Below are 18,410 nucleotides of genomic sequence, written 5' to 3'. Positions count from 1 at the left end.
AAGAGGTATGTCCTACGAGGAGAGGTTAAGGGAAATCAACCTGACGACACTGGAGGACAGGAGAGATAGGGGGGACATGATAACGACATACAAAATAATGAGAGAAATTGACAAGGTGGACAAAGACAGGATGTTCCAGAGATTGGACACAGGAACAAGGGGACACAGATGGAAGTTGAAGACACAGATGAATCACAGGGATGTTAGGAAGTATTTCTTCAGCCACAGAGTAGTCAGTAAGTGGAATAGTTTGGGAAGCGATGTAGTGGAGGCAGGATCCATACATAGCTTTAAGCAGAGGTATGATAAAGCTCACGGTTCAGGGAATGACCTAGTAGCGATTAGTGAAGAGGAGGGGCCAGGAGCTAGGACTCAACCCCTGCAACCTCAACTAGGTGAGTACAACTAGGTGAGTACACACACACACACCTGCTGGACATCCAAGCCCTTTGTACACAAAACCTCTTCCTCCCCCCCCCCCTCCGAGCTTCCCTAGGGTGACCCCTACCCAACCTTCTCTCCACTATAGATTTATACACCCTCAAGTCATCCTTTGTTTTATTCTCTCTAAATGTCCAAGCCACCTCAACAACCCCTCCTCTGCCCTCTGGATAATACTTTTAAAAACCCACACCTCCACCTAATCTCCAAGCTATGGATTCTCTCTCTTATATTCACACCACACATTGTCCTCAGACGTGACATCTCCAATGACTCCTTGCTGCAACATTCAAAACCCATGTTTCACACCCATATAACAGCACTGAAGCCATTATACTCTCATACATTCCTCTCTCTGCCTCCATGGATAATGTTCTATGTCTCCACAGATGCCTCAGTGTACCATTCACATTTTTCTTTCATCAGTTCCATGACTCGCCTCGTCTTTCATAGACCCATCTGCAGAAAAGTCCACTCCAAAATATCTTAACACATTCACTTCTTCCTTCCAATCTGATATCTAATCTTTCAGTACCTAACTTGTTTGCTACCCTCATCACTTTGCTCTTTCCTGTGTTCACTTTTTAATTTCCTTTGTTTCCATATCCTCCCAAATTTCCGAAGGGCTTAGACATCTAGCATGTGTGTGTGTGAGAGAGCGTGTTAGGAGTGTAGGCAAATGGCTTTGGGGACTTGATGAGCTGTTGGAATGTAAGCAAGGTAAGAATTTGTTTAAACCTTTGGGTTATGGTGGAACAGGAGATTTCACAGAAAATCTACAGCAAATGAGCGATGCTATCATGTCAACATGGACCAGGATCTTTAAGGAATGTTCCCAGCACCTTGTTGCATCTGTGCCAAGAATAATTCAGGTTGCTTTGGGGGCACAGGGAAGCCCTACTCAGTACTAGAAGGGTGTACCTAATAAAAGGACCACTGTGTGAAAAATGGCCTGTCAAAAAAATACACAAAGTACACACACAATGCATGCCTGCATACACACATACATACAAACACACACACACACACACAAGCACGCATGCACATACACACACACAATATAATGTAATATATAATGATGTATGTACAATATATAAAATACTGTCTATAATCTGCATTTCAGCAAGAACTGTCTAGACACATAAATATACACGAGATTTTGGGCTCAATGTTTTCTTTGAGTGTTTGATTTTCTGTAAGAGCTTCTGAAAGTGTTTACTGCTGCCCCTGTAAGGTTATAGCACCTGGAACCAGTCCTGAATGCTGATTGAATTATGACTGTGCACTACTGTTAAAATTTAGCAATGTAAAGCTGTAAAACGTGTTTTCCTCTACATTTCAGTCAATGAAAATATTACACAATTACCGAGAATCATCTTCATCTTCATTGGTGGAAGTGGATGCTGCTGAGGGATTCCTCTTCTTTATGCTTCCCCCATCTAAAGACTCATCCTCGGAGCTCTCCTCATCATCTAGAAGTAGTTAGGATAATTCAAGCACTTCAAAATCTATTTATAACATCAGCTAGTATCAAAGCCAATCCTACCATTTGAATGAGGAAAACCAGTGGGTTTTAAATTTTATACAGCATGTAATTACTGATCAGTCCTTCCAGTTTGAAACAACAACTCACAATATTTCCATTTGCTAGCAGTGCATAGTACAGTAGCAAATTATCATTTATGACTGCACTCTTCTAAACAGACACCACATACTTTCATTTTCTCTCATCTCATAACCCTTTTAATGCACTATAATCCACTAATTGCATCTAAATTTTATCACCTGTCATTTGTGTTCAGGCTCCATGAACCACTATTGGAACAGTGACCTGTTGGTAGACTTCCTATTTTACCAGTCAGTAAACTATACACAAATTTTTTTTGCCCATATATTCTTTATTTACCATCTCCTGCGCTGCTGTCGTCAACTGCATGAGCCCTAAACTCCAGTGGGCTGCCTGAATTGGTAATGGAAAACCTCAACACCATGGAGAACATCACTCAATTTTTTGGTCATTATACTTGCTCATCCAGGCTGGATGATACTGTTAAGACATATTTTTGCATGACACACAGTCCATGCTCAAGAAATAACTGATCAGTGCTTAGTTGAAACCGAGAATTCAGTGAAGTGAACTTCTGCAAGCTAGTAAGTGTTGTCAGTAAGTCAATTGCTCTTACAACACTTAACTTCCTTTTCTACTGCTAACAGAGAGGTAATCTGTTAAGAGGGCTAGATATGCCTTTAGTGTGTCCCTAATTTTCCAACCCAACCTTCCAATTCCAGGCAGTGAACTAGACGATTTGCACTAAAGCCTGTTATCAATAGTCTTATATATAATTACAGTACATGGATCAATGCAATTTACTAGTATGTCTGACAACCAAATATGCTTCATCTTCAATTAAATTTCCAGCAGTGTGAATTCCAGATAAGAATGGGTATTTTAGGAATTCTTCTTAGACAGTCACAGGGCTACCGGATTTTGATTTCAGTGAAGAACTGACTGACATTCGTTGGTCAGAGATGCCTTTCCAAAGGAACTTTCTATAGACGCCTATTCACTTCTGAGGAGTTTCTCAAGATAGCAGGTTCATTCCCTAATAGTTTTCTCATGTCTGCTATAGAAATACAGAAGTTGAACCTTTCTTCAATTTGCTTCAGAAGAGAATGAGTGTACACTCAAGTCAAGAGGAATGTCAATGCCAATATTTCCACACACATTCCATTAATTAATCAGAGGCCACGTTACCGAGTTCCATTACTCTGGATGCTCTCATCCCGCAACATAAACTAGTCATGCCTCTCTAATTCAGTGACCCTCTCTACAATGGTGTCAACATGACATACCCCTAAAGTTCTTCTGCACATTTCTTGTGATTCAGTACGTGAAACATCACCTCAATGGAGTGATACAGGTCCTCAATGATCTGGTTTCTCTGACCAATATCAAGTAGAGATTGTCCCTGTTATAGTCAACATAATACAGCCTCTCCTCACTTAGTGACATACTCGTTTACCAACGCCTCGGACTCATGACGGGCTCTCTGACCAGTATTCACACCTAAATATTAGAGCTGATTTCCTCTATTCTGTTTATTTCAATATAGAGTACACTACTGTATAAACATTTAAAAATATACCAGAAATGTTATAAATGGTGCAAAGGTGACATTAAAACAATATTAAAAGATGGTTGACACAAACTCACTACCATTATAGTACGCTTCTCACTTAGTGACAAATTCGTTTAACGACATGGTTTCATGAACGGAACTCCATCGTTAAGTGAGGAGAGGCTGTATTACCTTTCAAGGTTTCTTGATGCTATTGAGGGGGCTCTTGATCCACGGAATTGAACTTATCCTCTCCTTTAGACTGAACCTCATAGCCTCCCACACCCAAGGAACTGTATGACCCCTACAGGTTTAGAATTCTAATAATGGTGATAATAATAATAGTAATAATTATAATAATACTGTAAGCTCTCTTAAAAAGCTCCTCTTAAATAGTGCAAATTTTTGAAAATGCAGCTGAAAGAAGTGCATCCAAAATTGAATATCATGTGCAAAGGCTTTCAAAGTATCTACTATTCAATTTCAGATAAACTTTTTCAATTGCATTTTCCAAAAAATGCACCACTCAAGAGCTTACTGTAATAATGATTTTTGCAGATTCTTTTGTTTCTTTTCACCAAACACCTGGACTTAGGCAAGATATGTTAGGATGATAGTTCAGCCAATTCTGTTCCTCTTGTTCTTTGCCTTCAAAATCTTAACACCCTCCATCCTCTAGATATCAAGCTTACTTTTCATCAGACTAATATCCTATATGCTAATCTTGGTGACACTTCTCCTGTCACTGATGTTTTTAGTGTCTACTCCATTTCCTGTTTTTCCTGTCCTCTCCAATACTTTCCAGAAACTAGTTGCTCCCTGGCATACAAAGAGCACAAAAGATGTTTGCCTTGGCAATACTAACAATGCTGTTTTCTGTCATGTCAGAGATCATAGCCACCCTTCAAAGATACCTTCTCACTGAAGCAGTTTATATGCATAACTTTCCTAGAATGAATCCTGGTTCTGGCTTTGTGTCTGTCTATGCCTTTCTTTCCCATTACGTTTTCAAATGCTCTTTCCTTCGGAACACCTGTGATGTGACCTAATACTTGTTGCCTCCTCTCCTTCCTCTTCCTCTGTCTTCCATTTTATCTTAACCTTTCCTGTCCTTTGCCTTGATGGGTTTTGCCCCCCCCCCAACCCCCGGGGAAGTTTTGCCCTATTTCCACGAGCCACTTGCCCTCCTACAGTGTTCTTCTCTTTTTCTTGATGTTTTACACTACCACTTCTGGCTGCTACCTGTTTTACCATTACCCTTACTGCTGCTACTTCCTCATTACTGCTACTAAACTACTACTAATCCTCCTGCCTCTTCCCTACCCTCATTCTGTCTTCTGGCCTACTCCACATATTTCTCACTCAGCTGTTAATTGACAATGGTCCAGGAAGGACCAAAACATCATCTTTATGTTCCTCTCCTAAACACAGATTCTTGTTGAGAGTTGTTCCAGTTACGGTATTGTAACTATAGTCTTTCTGTTTCTTTTTATAGGGTGTTGATTACGATTCACAGCTTGATCATTCAGTTTCATAACAGTCCCATGGATCTTCACTTTGGTTTATCACTATCTGTGCTAATGACTTCCTACTCATGGACCAAATTATTTTAAATGTCTATCAACCTTAGTACTGTATACTGTAGCTGTCTGGACATTTCAAACTGAAGGAACCCTCCTAAATCTGGAAAAAAAAAAATCACACCAGCACACACTACCACCTTGACTGCAAGTTCAGTTTGACCTAGCCAATTTACAGCTCTCAATTCTATTTGAAAGAAAAAAATGAGGAATCACATTCAGGGTTTCACCAATGAATCTTAACCCCTAAACTGTCCAAACATAGATCTGTGTTCGCTCGCGTAGCTTCTCCAAACGTAGATCTACATCTTTTTCACGTTTTGAAATGAGGAAAATCAAGGTCGGAGCACTATGTGCATAAACGTAGATCTATGTCTGGACAGTTTAAAGGTTAAACACCCTGCAAGAAGATGGATTCTGAACTTGTCTCAGGTAGTTAGAGTGCTGCAATGAATCTAATCAACTCTCAGCAGGGAGATATTTTCCTTCCAACATTGTTACCTATAACTCTACAGTTATGGAGTCTCCCAGAAATTCTGTGGGAGTCTGTTCTTATAAACTTCTTCCTCAACACATGCTCTTTTGTCAGATGGCTTGTTGAAAGGTTGTTCAAGCTAATTCGGATCTTGGAGATCTGCTATCCTTTCCCCCATCACTTTTCACTTCAACCAGAGAGAACTGAATGTCTTTCACCATGCAAGGATACATTTGGGTTTTTGTTTTTAAACATACAATTCCAGCAGTTTGTTCAGACAAGAGGACTACACTTGCTCAACTATGACATTCATCTCCTCCCATCCCTTACTGACAGAACCTGTCATGACAACTCTCAGTACTTCACAGACTGGACCTTCATTGGACCATCTTTCTGTTGCTTATGGATCATTCAGAAACTCTTGGTGCAGATTTATTCAACATGCATAAGAATCAAGTTTTCATTTCTTCTCCCCACTGATATGGGCTTGGAATGCAATCACACTTCTGCCCTGTTTCTTTGTTGACAAACATAGCCAGCATTTACAAATCACCCATATACTGCATCTCATTGCACCTTACAGAGCAAGATGAAAGAGGAACTCCATCTACATCATGAATGGTTACTGTCAGATGACACCCACAGCTTGGCTGAAGTACCAGAGGGATTTACCTGACTGCTTCATGACTTACCTGAGATCTACTGGCTACCAAGTTAAGTATAGCTTATGATGATCATTCAGTTTTGTAGTCATAATGAAGTGCAGGTGTACACATGTGCCCTTGGCGGAGATTTTAACCCATTTCTCGCCCTCACCTATAGAAACAAATACCTCTTATACATTAAACACTTTCAGGTGCCTCATTAAGCACCTAGTATACATTCCAAAGATTGTTCCGTCGCATGTCTTTTTACTAGGCAGAGGCAAGTCACCTCTTACTCTGGGATTTGACTTTCTTTTTGAAGAGCGAGTGAGTTCACAATAACCAACCACTTCAAGTTGAAACTCCAGGTTCCACTTGATGAAGCCTTTCAGCAATTATTTATCTATGCCCTAGTTGTGGCCAGGTCTCTATTACTCTTGCCTTAGATCTCTACACTAGCTTGAGGGGGACATCTGGGTCCTTGGCACTGCTAGCTGACATTCCTCTAGAACTCCTTGTGGAAGGCATGTAGACTGTGCATATATGTCAACCTTCTCACATCCCTAGTAGCATGAGACGGGCTACAAAGTTAAACTAAGTAGCTTGTTAGGTCCCACAGAGAAATGCACTATGGGTATTTCTGCAGGATATTTCAGATTTTAGCTCGTTTCAATATATATGGATTAAATATCGGTATGTATGAGGAAGTAATAATGGTCTCCACTCTTTCTTCTCTGAGTGAAGGTGATTATTGGCCAGAAACCACAAAGACTAATACTGATCTTGCAGACATCCAACATGAACTGACCTAAACTATAAAAAGAAGACTGAACATGGCATTTTGGCATGTTAGGGCCCATACCAGTGTAAGTATGAGGGAGTAACATGCTCAGATGACCATTTGGTGAGCCACCAGACTATTCCACATGATTTTCCAAATCTTGACACTGGCAGTTCTCCACAGATATACGTAATTGTGTTCCTAATTTATGTACTGGATTATGCAAGATTGCTTGAGTGCAAACTACTGCAATTCTCAGGAATTTTCTCATTAACCAATTTTCTCACTAAACCAATCCCTAACTTAGGATACCGGGATTTGCCCAGGGCAGCCTGCAACAAGATACTACTTGAATCTACACCTATGGATCTTTCTAGCAATTCAGCTTTCTAAAATTGGTCAGAGAACAGATTAAGAGTTTTGTTCAGTGTTACAATATGTACAGGTTTGTGTACCTCCTTAAGGTCTTCAGCTATCTCATGAACCCTGAACACCAAATTTAACATTCTAAGGTAGGATAAACTACTTTCTGTGGAGGGTTCCAGAGACTAAGGCATCCAGAAGATAGCCATGCCAGAGCCGGGCTACGACTAATGGATGAAGGATTGAGTTTCTGCCCTTCATTGTGCTGAATGGCCCACATAGGTTTAGCACTTCACAAAAATGTAATAACAATAGTAACCCATGAACCACTGTGTCTGCCACCACCTTCATGTCAGCTGGTTCACTACACCAAGCATAGTTTCAGGCCTGAGCAGCTGGCAACATAGCAAGGAAGTGTAGATATGCAAAAAATAAAGAGAAGACAAATTGGGCAAAAAGTTGTTACAGAATAGTCTATTTACCCATCTAATAGGTTATCTACTAACAGGTTACTGTTCCCAAACTGGTTCATGGAACCTGAACACAAACTAGTTTTCATTCTTCAAATTGTTAAAATATACAGCCTAGCGCTGATTACCTGAGATAATTGATTCCAGTGGTAAAGCATTATGTATTGATCTTGGTTCTTTAAACCACTTATCAAGATGATAAGTGAAAAACATGTAATTAATAGTATTAATGCACATGTAGGTTTCCCCTCACTGTATGTGGTTTCAATTTATGTAAAACTGCTTTTATGCAATGATCCCATTTCTACCAGTAACTTTTTAAACTGGCTCGTATATTTATTTGTTAATTTATTTACTGACTTTTAATTGATCAAAACTATCTTGTCTATAATAATCAATTGTGTTTTATTATTTCTGATAATCAAGTTTTGATTGTACAAAGCCTTTGCACTGAATAACTTTCAGCAAAAAAAAAACAAAAAAAAATGCTAATGCTTCAAAAGTTCTTCCTGATGAAGAACTACCAAAATACATTTAAATAAGTCAACTAAACATTTTTACAATATTCACTAATCTAAGCAATTTAAATATATTAGGTGAAGATTATGTTTCCAAGTACTCACTGGTACACTTTTTTTATGTTTAGGTTAAACATTACTTAAAGTACTAATAAAGATTTATCCAGCATAAATGTGTAGCTTCTTAAATGAGCTAAATAATACTTACCAGATGAAGACAAATTACGAGTTAATAAAATACTTACCAACTGGAGACAAATTACAAGTTAATAAAATAAATACATGCTGTTTTCTCTGTACAGAACACTTAAAGCTAATAAAACAATACTTACATTAAAATTCAGCAGAGCTACTCTTCTTTTGAAAATACAGAAATACACTGTATGTACTTATGAAGACAAAATCCACACTGTTAAAGCACTTGTAACCTAATTTTTAATAAAATGTACTGTATAATGAAAATAGAAATACGATGGGACATGAAGTCAATATTGAAGAGAAACACTACAATGCATATACTGTATACTATAGCATAGTGCTCAAGGTGCAAAAAGGTACACAGGCATACTAAATACACTCAACCCCCACAATTTCAAGGGTAGAAGGGAAGGGGTTACATTCCTAGACAACTCACACATCTAAAATTAACAAACATAAAATTTTGTATTCATTAATTTTATTTCAGATTTGGGTTCATTTTGAGTTTGGGAAACCATCGCTCTTAATCTCACTTTGATCTAGTTAATACTGACATTCATAAGGAAGAATGACAGGAACAAAGAGAAAGAAGGGCATGGGAAGTTACTATAACTAACAACATTTTAAATGAAATGCTTTGGAAAGTTGTCAATTTAGGGGTTGGGCAGAAAGTCTGGAAAAAAAAAAAATGATGCTGCAAGAAAAGCTGTGGATAATCAAATCAATGTGCTGGGTGACCATGAGTAACAATGTTGGATAAATGAATTCCACAAATAAGAACCCAGCAATTTGTGAGGATAACTGAACAAAAATATATCCATGTAAATAAATAGCTGAACTCTTACACATTTTCACTACATGGAATAAACAAAACAATCAAGATTCTGTTCAATTCTTTCAAACACCTGACAATGTGTGTATTATTTATGAAAACAAAAATGGAGAAAATCAATATCAGGCATTCATATATAAAAAAAAGCAGTATCAAGACTAACTTATTAACGATACTTGATATAAATGAATTATATAAAAACACACACAGTGAGGTAAAAATATAAATATATATATAAAATTCAGAGGGCTGAGGAGAGGTTGCTGGGGTAGTTTGGGCATGAAGAAAGGATGGAGAGGGATAGGATGATTAAAAGAGTTTATATATCTAGGATGGAACATACGAGTAGTAGTAGGAGTCCTTGGAATGGTTGAAGGTAAGGGGCAAGAGACAATTTGGCTTGAGTATTCAGCAGGATTGTATGAGCATGTTAGATAGCAATAAATGGAGACAAGTAGTTTTCAATGGACATGCTTTTGGTGTGTAAGGTAACTTTTGTGAAGGAACTCCAGAAAACCAGCTAGCTGGACCTTAGTCCTCAAGATAGGAAGAGCAATGCCTGCATTCGGTAGGAGGGTGGATATGTTGCAGTAAGAGGGTAATTTTAATTATGATGCCAGTACATATACGTTTGGAAAGACAGTGATTGACTGTATGATCAACCTCAGTGACCATCATACTGTAACACCATATAACATGAAATACATCAATGTTGCCTTTTTACCAGTTTATGTTTGTTATTACTTATTTGGAATTACAGGAGGAGATCTATGGTTGTAATGTCTTGTTATAATTAAGGGTCTAAAAATTATGCATATAATTAATATTAACCCTTTCAGGGTCCAGAGGCCAAATTTCAAAGTGTGCACCAGGGTCCAAGAATTTTCAAAAAATTATTTTGTTATTTTTTCTTATGAAATGGTAGAGAATCTTTTTCTGAAGGTAATAAAAGAAAAAGTACGAAATTTGATGGAAAATTGACAAAATTATGCTCTCGCGAATTTTAATGTGTCAGCAATATTTACGCATCGGCAATTTTGCCGACTTTGACTCCCATTTTAGGCCAATTACATTATTCCAGTCGACCAAATTCTTAGCTATTTCACTAGTATTACTTCTATTCTATCAATTGAACACACGAAATCTCCATGTCAATTGTTTCAACTACAAAATAAAGTGATTGGAAATTGGTAATTTGGCCAATTTAATGCAAAGTTCAGAATATTCCAATTTCAAAATAGGGTCCAGAATAAACAATACAGGCATTCCTGGCACTAAAGTAACATTTCCTCTGTTCGTTAGTTAGTTTTCAGGCTTTACAAATAAATTCCATTTTGATTTTTTATTCACATAATGAATTTTTATTCAAACCAAAAAATAGAAGAATTACTGTTATGAAATATTGTAATAACTGAATAAATAATATCACCACATTTGTGAATGTATATTAGACCCACCAGCTGGCATGTATTAGATTGGTGAGGTCATTTGTTTACTCTTGAACATCGGCAAAAATTTAACATTCCAGCTACTTTGAGCTCTGTTTCAAGCCATTTTCAGTCCTAAAACCAATCAAAATCATCTCTATTTCTGTAATGTATCTTCCATTCTATCAAATGAGACCAAGAAATCGCAAATACATACAACTATAAAAAACATACGAAAAAACACTGCAAAGTTGCTGTTTTAATCGAAAATTATGGTCTCAGTTTTCTTGCTCTCATTATGTAATGTGTGCTGCAGGATTTGTTTTATGTGGTGCACATATACCAGATAGATGTATTCTCTCATATCTGAGCCCAAATTTACTGCTCACAGCTTATCAGAGTGAGCTGAGCTCATGGTGTAGATCTACGGTTTGGACCCTCAACGTAAAGCCGTAGATCTACGGCACGGACCCTGAAAGGGTTAAAGACACTATCAAATTAATCAGTGAGGTAAAAAATTTGAAAACTAGACAGGCTGCTTCAACAATTAAATTAGTATGCAAAAAGTTTCCAGTGTGATGTGCAATGATGAGTACTGTCTACAGGGTATGATGTGCCACAGTAATACATCTTGTTATGGTTAACCTTAATGATTTTATGATCTAATAATTGTGGTGAGGTTAAAGAATCTGAAAATATGTATAGGAAATTTTTAATGAAGATTATTTGACAGTACTTTAATGAATATATTACAACAGAGAAAATAAACAGGAAAACTGTAAGGAGATCTGTGACAGGGTGACAACATGCAATCTTCTTCTGTGGTTTAAACCTGGGGAAAAAAAAAGCAGTACAATAATAATAATGATACTCATAATCATAATACATAATAATAATAATAATAAATTGGAGCTCTAACTGTTATTCTTGAGAGCCTGTTCCTTCAAAAAAATTCACACACACCAAGCTATAAATGGAAAAACAAAAATAAAGAAATACTAAAGTTTATATTCATGAGTGACAATATGATCAGGATCATAAGCTCTATAAAAAGAAATATGCTTACAACTGATATTTGAAAGCATGAATAGATTCCTGAGTCTAACAAACAATGACAACCTGTTGATCAAGCTTAGGAGCTACATAAGAAAAGGCTCTTTCTGTGAATGACTTCTCCCCAACAATATGAGGCTCAATCAGTGAACAAGGGTCTGTGGCAATTTACAAAAACATTTCCAAGCCTGATGCAAAAGACGCAAGCATATCAGCAAGATACCCGGGTTCATTAAACTTTTTTTTTTCTCCAACAAGTCTCCCACCGAAGCAGGGTGACCCAAAAAGAAAGAAAATTCCCAAAAAGAAAATACTTTCATCATCATTTAACACTTTTAACTCACTCACACATAATCACTGTTTTTACAGAGGCACCCAGATACAACAGTTTAGAAGCATATATAAAGATATACAGGTCCTCCATCACAAATCCGGCATCACTAGGACCTGTAGTGTGCCGGATTACTGAGTTTGCCGGATTACAGAGTGGTTAGGTTAGAATACACTTAATAAAATTAACCAACTTGACTTACACAAAGTTCATTGAACATTGGCAAAAATAGAACATTTCTGCTACTTTGAGCTCAATTTCAAGGTACTTTTCGTCGTGAAAGCAATCAAAATCATGTCTATTTCTGTAATGTATCTTCCATTCTATCAAATGAGCCCAAAAAAATGAGAATACAACCATAAAAACCATACGAAAATATACTGCAAAGAGGCGGCTAATGGCTGAGAAGTGAACTCCCTTATTTATCGTCCGTCTTTTTTATTTTTGTTGTACATTAAGAAGCATCTTACCATCATACATTGCCCAAGTTTCAATGAGATAGCTCAACAAACAACCGATAAAAAAAATATTTACCAAAAATCATATATGGCAAGCCCAAGCCAGGTACTGGAAATAAGTCACTTTGACTTTTTTGGGTTATCCTAAGTTCTCTATACATACGCTGCTATGTATGATAGTCTATGTAACTGTATTTGTGTATACCTGAATAAACTTATTTACTTCTAGTCTGTCAACTGAGTACAAGAAACTGCCCATTCACTTATTTCAACTACCCAATAAAGTGGTCAGAAATTGGCAATTTGGCCAATTTCACACAAATTTCAACAGATGCCAATTTCAAAATAGGGTCCAGAATAAACAATGCAGACCTCCCTGGCACTAAAATAACATTTTCTCTGTTCATTAGTCATAGCTACAGGCCCCTCTTATATTACTCTTGCTTACCATTTGGAATTTTTATTCACAAAAAAAAAAAAGAAGATTTACTGTGATGCAGACTGCTGCATTATTGTAATAATTGTATAAATAATGTCAACCCATTCTTGAGTCCGTACCAGAATTTGGACTGGCAGGCGGACAGGTATTGGACGGTGACATCATTTGTTTACTCTTGAGCTTCGCTAAAGAATAGAACATTTTCGCTACTGTGAGCGCAATTTCAAGGTACTTTTCGTCATGAAAGCAATCAAAATCATATCTATTTCTGTAATATATCTTTCATTCTATCAAATGAGACCGAAAAAATGAGAAAATAACCATAAAAACCATACAAAAATATACAGCTAAGCAGCCGCTAATAGCTGAGAAGTGAACTCCGCTATTTATGGTCTGATTTCTTTCATTTTTGATGTACGTTAAGAAGTATCTTTCCATCATACATTGCCCAAGTTTGAATAAGATAACCCAACAAACAACTGATAAAATAATATAATAATAATAATAATAATAATAATAATAATAATAATAATAATAATAATAATAATAATATCTTTATTTACTACACGTACATGTACAAAGTACAGTGGACCCCCGCATAACGATCAGCTCCCAACTCGACCAGTTATGTAAGTGTATTTTTGTAAGTGCTTTTGTAGGTGTATTTTTGGGGGTCTGAAACGGACTAATCTAATTCACAATATCTCTTATGGGAACAAATTCGGTCTATAATGGCACCCAAACAGACTTCTGGATTGAAATAATATCATTAAGCGGGGGTCCACTGTATACAGGCCTAGCTGACATCAGTGACATACTACTATATAGAAAGCCGCTTGTTATGCAGAGTATTTCAAGAAAATTGGGTCAGTGTCCCAGGATAACACCCACACTAGTCGGCTAACACCCAGGTACCCATTTACTGATGGGTAAACATAGACAACAGGTGTAAAGAGACACGCCTAATGTTTCTACCCTGGCTGGGAATCGAATACACCTACCATCCGACTTACGACCTGCTCGACATACAACCATTCGACTTACGACCCTGTTTCGTATGCCAGATTTCTGGGAAATAAACAACTGTTTGTGATGTACACAGTGTTTATCCTAAACCTCACAGTATAAAACACAGTACTAACAGCATAAAAAGTAATGTAAAAATTGAAATACCAGAATAAAACAATAAAATAAAGTCATTACAAAAATGTTATGTTGATATTCAGTAGTAAGGTTCGACTTACGTCCATTTTGACTTATGACCAGTTGGTCGGAACCAAGCTCGGTCGTAAGTCGGATGGTAGGTGTATTTACCAAAAATTGTATATGGCTAACCCAAGCCAGGTACTAGAAATAAGCCACATTGACTTTTTTTTGGGTTATCCTAGGTTCTCTACACATATGCTGCCATGTGTGATAATCCATATAGAGAAAATAACTTTTTTGTTTCAGGTTTATGGTGCAGCATGATTGTATATCACAGTTAACCCTGTGCTATACTCCATTTTCTCTAATATAAGCCCCAAGACAGGGATAGAAGAATGGTACTTTATCTCGTATCCTCTTCATACCTCCGTCGAACTGCTCAGTATTATGCCAAATATTATTTATTCTGGAGTATTTAACATGTTTTATGTTATTTATATTGTTTATGTCATACTAGATCAGTTGTGATAGGCAAATAAGCTGTAGTGTTGATATTAGAATAATAATAAAGCATATTCTCCTGCATCATGAGACTGAGCTCATAGCAACTGACAGTGGCTTCAAAGCCACCTTATCTTTAATGGATAATGTACAGTGGACCCCCGGTTCGCGATGCTATCGGTATCCGATGCATTATATCGCAAAAAAATTGCCTCGGTTCCCGTTACAAAACCCGGTATGCGGTATGAGACGTGTCCACATGTGGCCTGAACTGCCCCGTGTGTGCCAGTGTTTACAAGCCAGCCAGTGTGCGCGCATCTAAGGATACATTCGGTACATTCCATGTTATCCATATTATCACTGTTTTTGGTGCTTGTTTCTGCAAAATAAGTCACCAAGGGCCCCAAAAAAGCTTCTAGTGCCAACCTTGTGGTAAAAAGGGTGAGAATTAGTATGGAAATTAAGAAAGATTTTGAAGGGTTTGGGGCTAACCCTGAGAAGCCTATGCCAGTTGTGGAATCCATTGTGCCTACTTCAAAAATTAAGGAAATGTGTGCACAGTGGGTTGAACTGCAAACCTTTATGGATGAAAATCACCTAAACACAGCTATTGCAAGCCATGCTGGTGACTATTACACTGACAATGTTGTGAACCACTTTAGGAAAGTCATAAAGCAATGAGAGGTACAGGCTTCTATGGACAGATATGCTGTGCGACTGAAGTCCAGCGACTCTCAAGCTGGTCCTAGTGGCATTAAAAGAAGAAGGGAAGTAACCCCGGAAAAGGACTTGCTACCTCAAGTCCTAATGGAGGGGGATTCCCTTTGTAAACAATAGGTTCAACACTCTCCCCTCCTCCCATCCCATCAATCATCACCAGATCTTCATTAACCCTTTCAGGGTCCGTCCCGTAGATCTACGGCTTCACGTTGAGTGTCCAAATCATAGATCTACGCCAAAATTCTAGCGCCGTCAAATTTAGCGCGAAAGCGCTCATAGGCCTACATGTGAGAGAACGGGTCTGCGTGGTGGGTGTGTGCCATAAACAAAAAATCTAGGCGCCCACATAGCATTGTGGGAACGCCGGTTCAGTTACCCTTTTTCACTATGCCTCGTCGCAAGTCAGCTCTCACTCCCCGGAAAATTGGGACTCTCCTCTTCCTATCTGATAGTTCTGACACTGATGGAAGTGGAAATGAAGACAAATTCTATGGCTTTGATCAGTTAGTGACCGAAAGGAATGACCAGGATATCGATAATAATGCAGAAAACCCTGACGATCCTCAACCTTCTACCTCTGGTGTGGGCACTCGTGACTCACGGTCGGTTTTGCCTCAACGCAAGAGAAAACTAATATTTTCGCATGGCCAGGCCTCTGACTTCAGTAATGATGATGATAGTGACGTGGATTGTGATTTTATTGCGCTTGACGATCATTCGAGTAGTGATAGTGAGGAATCATATTCACCAGTGAAGCGTCGGTATGTTCGCCGCCGCATGCGCTCGGGTAGTGTACCCTATGCTTTGCCCAGGGGACGGAGTACATCTCGGAGTACATCCCGGAGTACATCCCGGAGTACATCCCGTGGCCCTACACCAGTTTTAGATAGTGATAGTGAGGATGATGTGGCTACACTTGGCATGGATAGACCACAGGCATCAGTGGATGGTGGTAGTGGTGATGGTAGTGGCACCGCCATGCATGACTCACCAGCCCAGGCTGGGACCCACGCTGCTGACTCGTCAGTTCAAGGACAAAGCGGAGCGTCAGCCACCAGCCCACCACAACCACAACCACCCGCACAACCAGCCTATGATGTCCAGTATCCACCAGCAAACCATATATGGGATTGGCAGCAAAATCCCAATTTTGTTCCCAAGCCTCACCACTTTGATGACCTCTCGAAGTGGAATTCTACCTACTTGTCCCCTTGGAACCACGGCTAATGAACTGGAATTCTTTGAATTATTCTTTGACCAGCCATTGATGGAAACTATTGTCATGGAAAGTAATAAGTATTTTGAGTACACCATGGCACATACGATCATATCACCACAGTCAAGACTACACAGGTGGAAAGAGACGACTGTTGCAGAAATGTATTTGCTTTTTGCAACAATAATGCTTATGCCTCATGTCTATAAGCATAATATAAAAGCATACTGGTCCACAGATCGGCTAATTTCTACCCCGGTCTTCAGTGAAATCATCCCAGTGAACAGGTTTATCTTACTCTTACGTATGTTGCACTTCTCTGACAAAACCAGGCCTGACAGAAGCGACAGGTTATACAAGATTAGAAATGTTTTCATGTATCTCAAACAAAAGTTCAGCATATACTTTTATCCATTCAAGAATGTTGTAATTGACGAGTCTTTGATTTTATTCAAAGGTAGACTGTCATTCAAGCAGTATATACCGAGCAAGAGGAAACGCTTTGGTATAAAACTGTTTGTACCCTGTGACTGTGACAGTGGCCTGGTGTTTGATATTGTTGTATACATGGGAAGTAAAACATTGAAAGATACCAAGATGTTATTGGGTATCTCAGGTGACGTAGTGAGAAACATGATGGCACCTTATCTTGGTAAGGGGCATACATTATATACCGATAACTGGTACACAAGCCCATTACTCAGTGATTTCATGCGAGTGAACAAGAGATGTGTGTGGCACAGTGTGTTCTAATCGTAAACATATGCCAAGGCTCAATGCAGGTGCTTGTGGTGATGACGTGCAGATGTTTACTGCCAATGACATCATGGCATTACGGTGGCATGACAAACGAGGTGTCACATTGTTGACAACCATTCACCGTAATGAAATGCAAGACAGTGGCAAAGTTGATCGAGTGACTAATGAACGTATTCGAAAACCAGTGACAATGATTGATTATACACAAAACATGCGCTTGGTTGACAAATGTGACATGCAGATTGGTTTTGTTGACTGTGTTCGTAAGAGTTACAAGTGGTACATGAAACTTTTCTTCCATCTCATGGACATTTCAATGCTCAATGCATATAATATGTACCAAATAAAGACTGGCAACAGACCACCGTATGGTGAATTTTGTTTGTCTGTTATCAGACAACTCATAATGAAGTACCAGGTAAGAACACCTGCTATACAACAAGGTCCTCGAATTACTCAGGATATACCCAAGCGTTTGAGGAGGGAAGGTGATCATTTCATAATACAGCTTCCTTCAACTCAGAAGAAATTTGCTCAGAAGAGATGCACGACGGCAACAAAGACGCAAAGACACTCGGTTTATGTGTGAGGAATGTAAGGTGCCTCTGTGCATGGTGCCTTGTTTCAAGGAGTTCCACAAGCTCCAGCAGTTCTAAAACCATGTCCAGTGATTGTAAATATGTAAATATATGATAGAACATTAGTATTATACAAGATTTGTGCATGTTTATTGTAATAAACAACAGTGGTAAACAATAATATGATAATAACTTTAGTGCGGTTATTGTGTTCAATACAGTGAGTTTATATATATACATTATATACAGTATTGGTCTCTCAGGCCCCAAATGTTAGCAGGAAAAGAAAAATATTGGAAAAGAAAAGAAAAAACTATAAAAACTGCTAAATAATGTAATGCGCATATGTGGAATTCGTCGA

General features: G+C 38.3%; 1 protein-coding gene and 1 long non-coding RNA gene across 4 annotated transcripts in view; one reads left to right on the top strand and one right to left on the bottom strand.

Annotated features, from left to right (window-relative positions):
• The window catches only part of LOC138854599 (uncharacterized), a 95,649-nt gene extending 89,325 nt beyond the window's left edge, over window positions 1–6,324 (top strand). Inside the window, exon 3 of the long non-coding RNA XR_011393778.1 lies at window positions 6,199–6,324. This is a non-coding gene — a long non-coding RNA (uncharacterized lncRNA). The remainder of the gene's footprint in view (window positions 1–6,198) is intronic.
• LOC128700070 (streptococcal hemagglutinin-like) overlaps window positions 1–18,410 on the bottom strand; it is a 156,606-nt gene that overhangs the window by 39,238 nt on the left and 98,958 nt on the right. For 2 of the 3 annotated variants that reach the window (XM_070098722.1, XM_053793027.2), the window contains exon 6: window positions 1,808–1,913. The exons of the other annotated variant lie outside the window; for it this stretch is intronic. In XM_070098722.1, coding sequence (XP_069954823.1) covers window positions 1,808–1,913 — 106 coding nt within the window. The remainder of the gene's footprint in view (window positions 1–1,807; window positions 1,914–18,410) is intronic. 3 annotated transcript variants of the gene reach the window in all.

The sequence above is a fragment of the Cherax quadricarinatus genome, chromosome 64 (genome assembly GCF_038502225.1).
Source record: "Cherax quadricarinatus isolate ZL_2023a chromosome 64, ASM3850222v1, whole genome shotgun sequence".
NCBI classification, from domain to species: domain Eukaryota; kingdom Metazoa; phylum Arthropoda; class Malacostraca; order Decapoda; family Parastacidae; genus Cherax; species Cherax quadricarinatus.
This window is presented reverse-complemented; position numbering and strand designations above follow the sequence as displayed.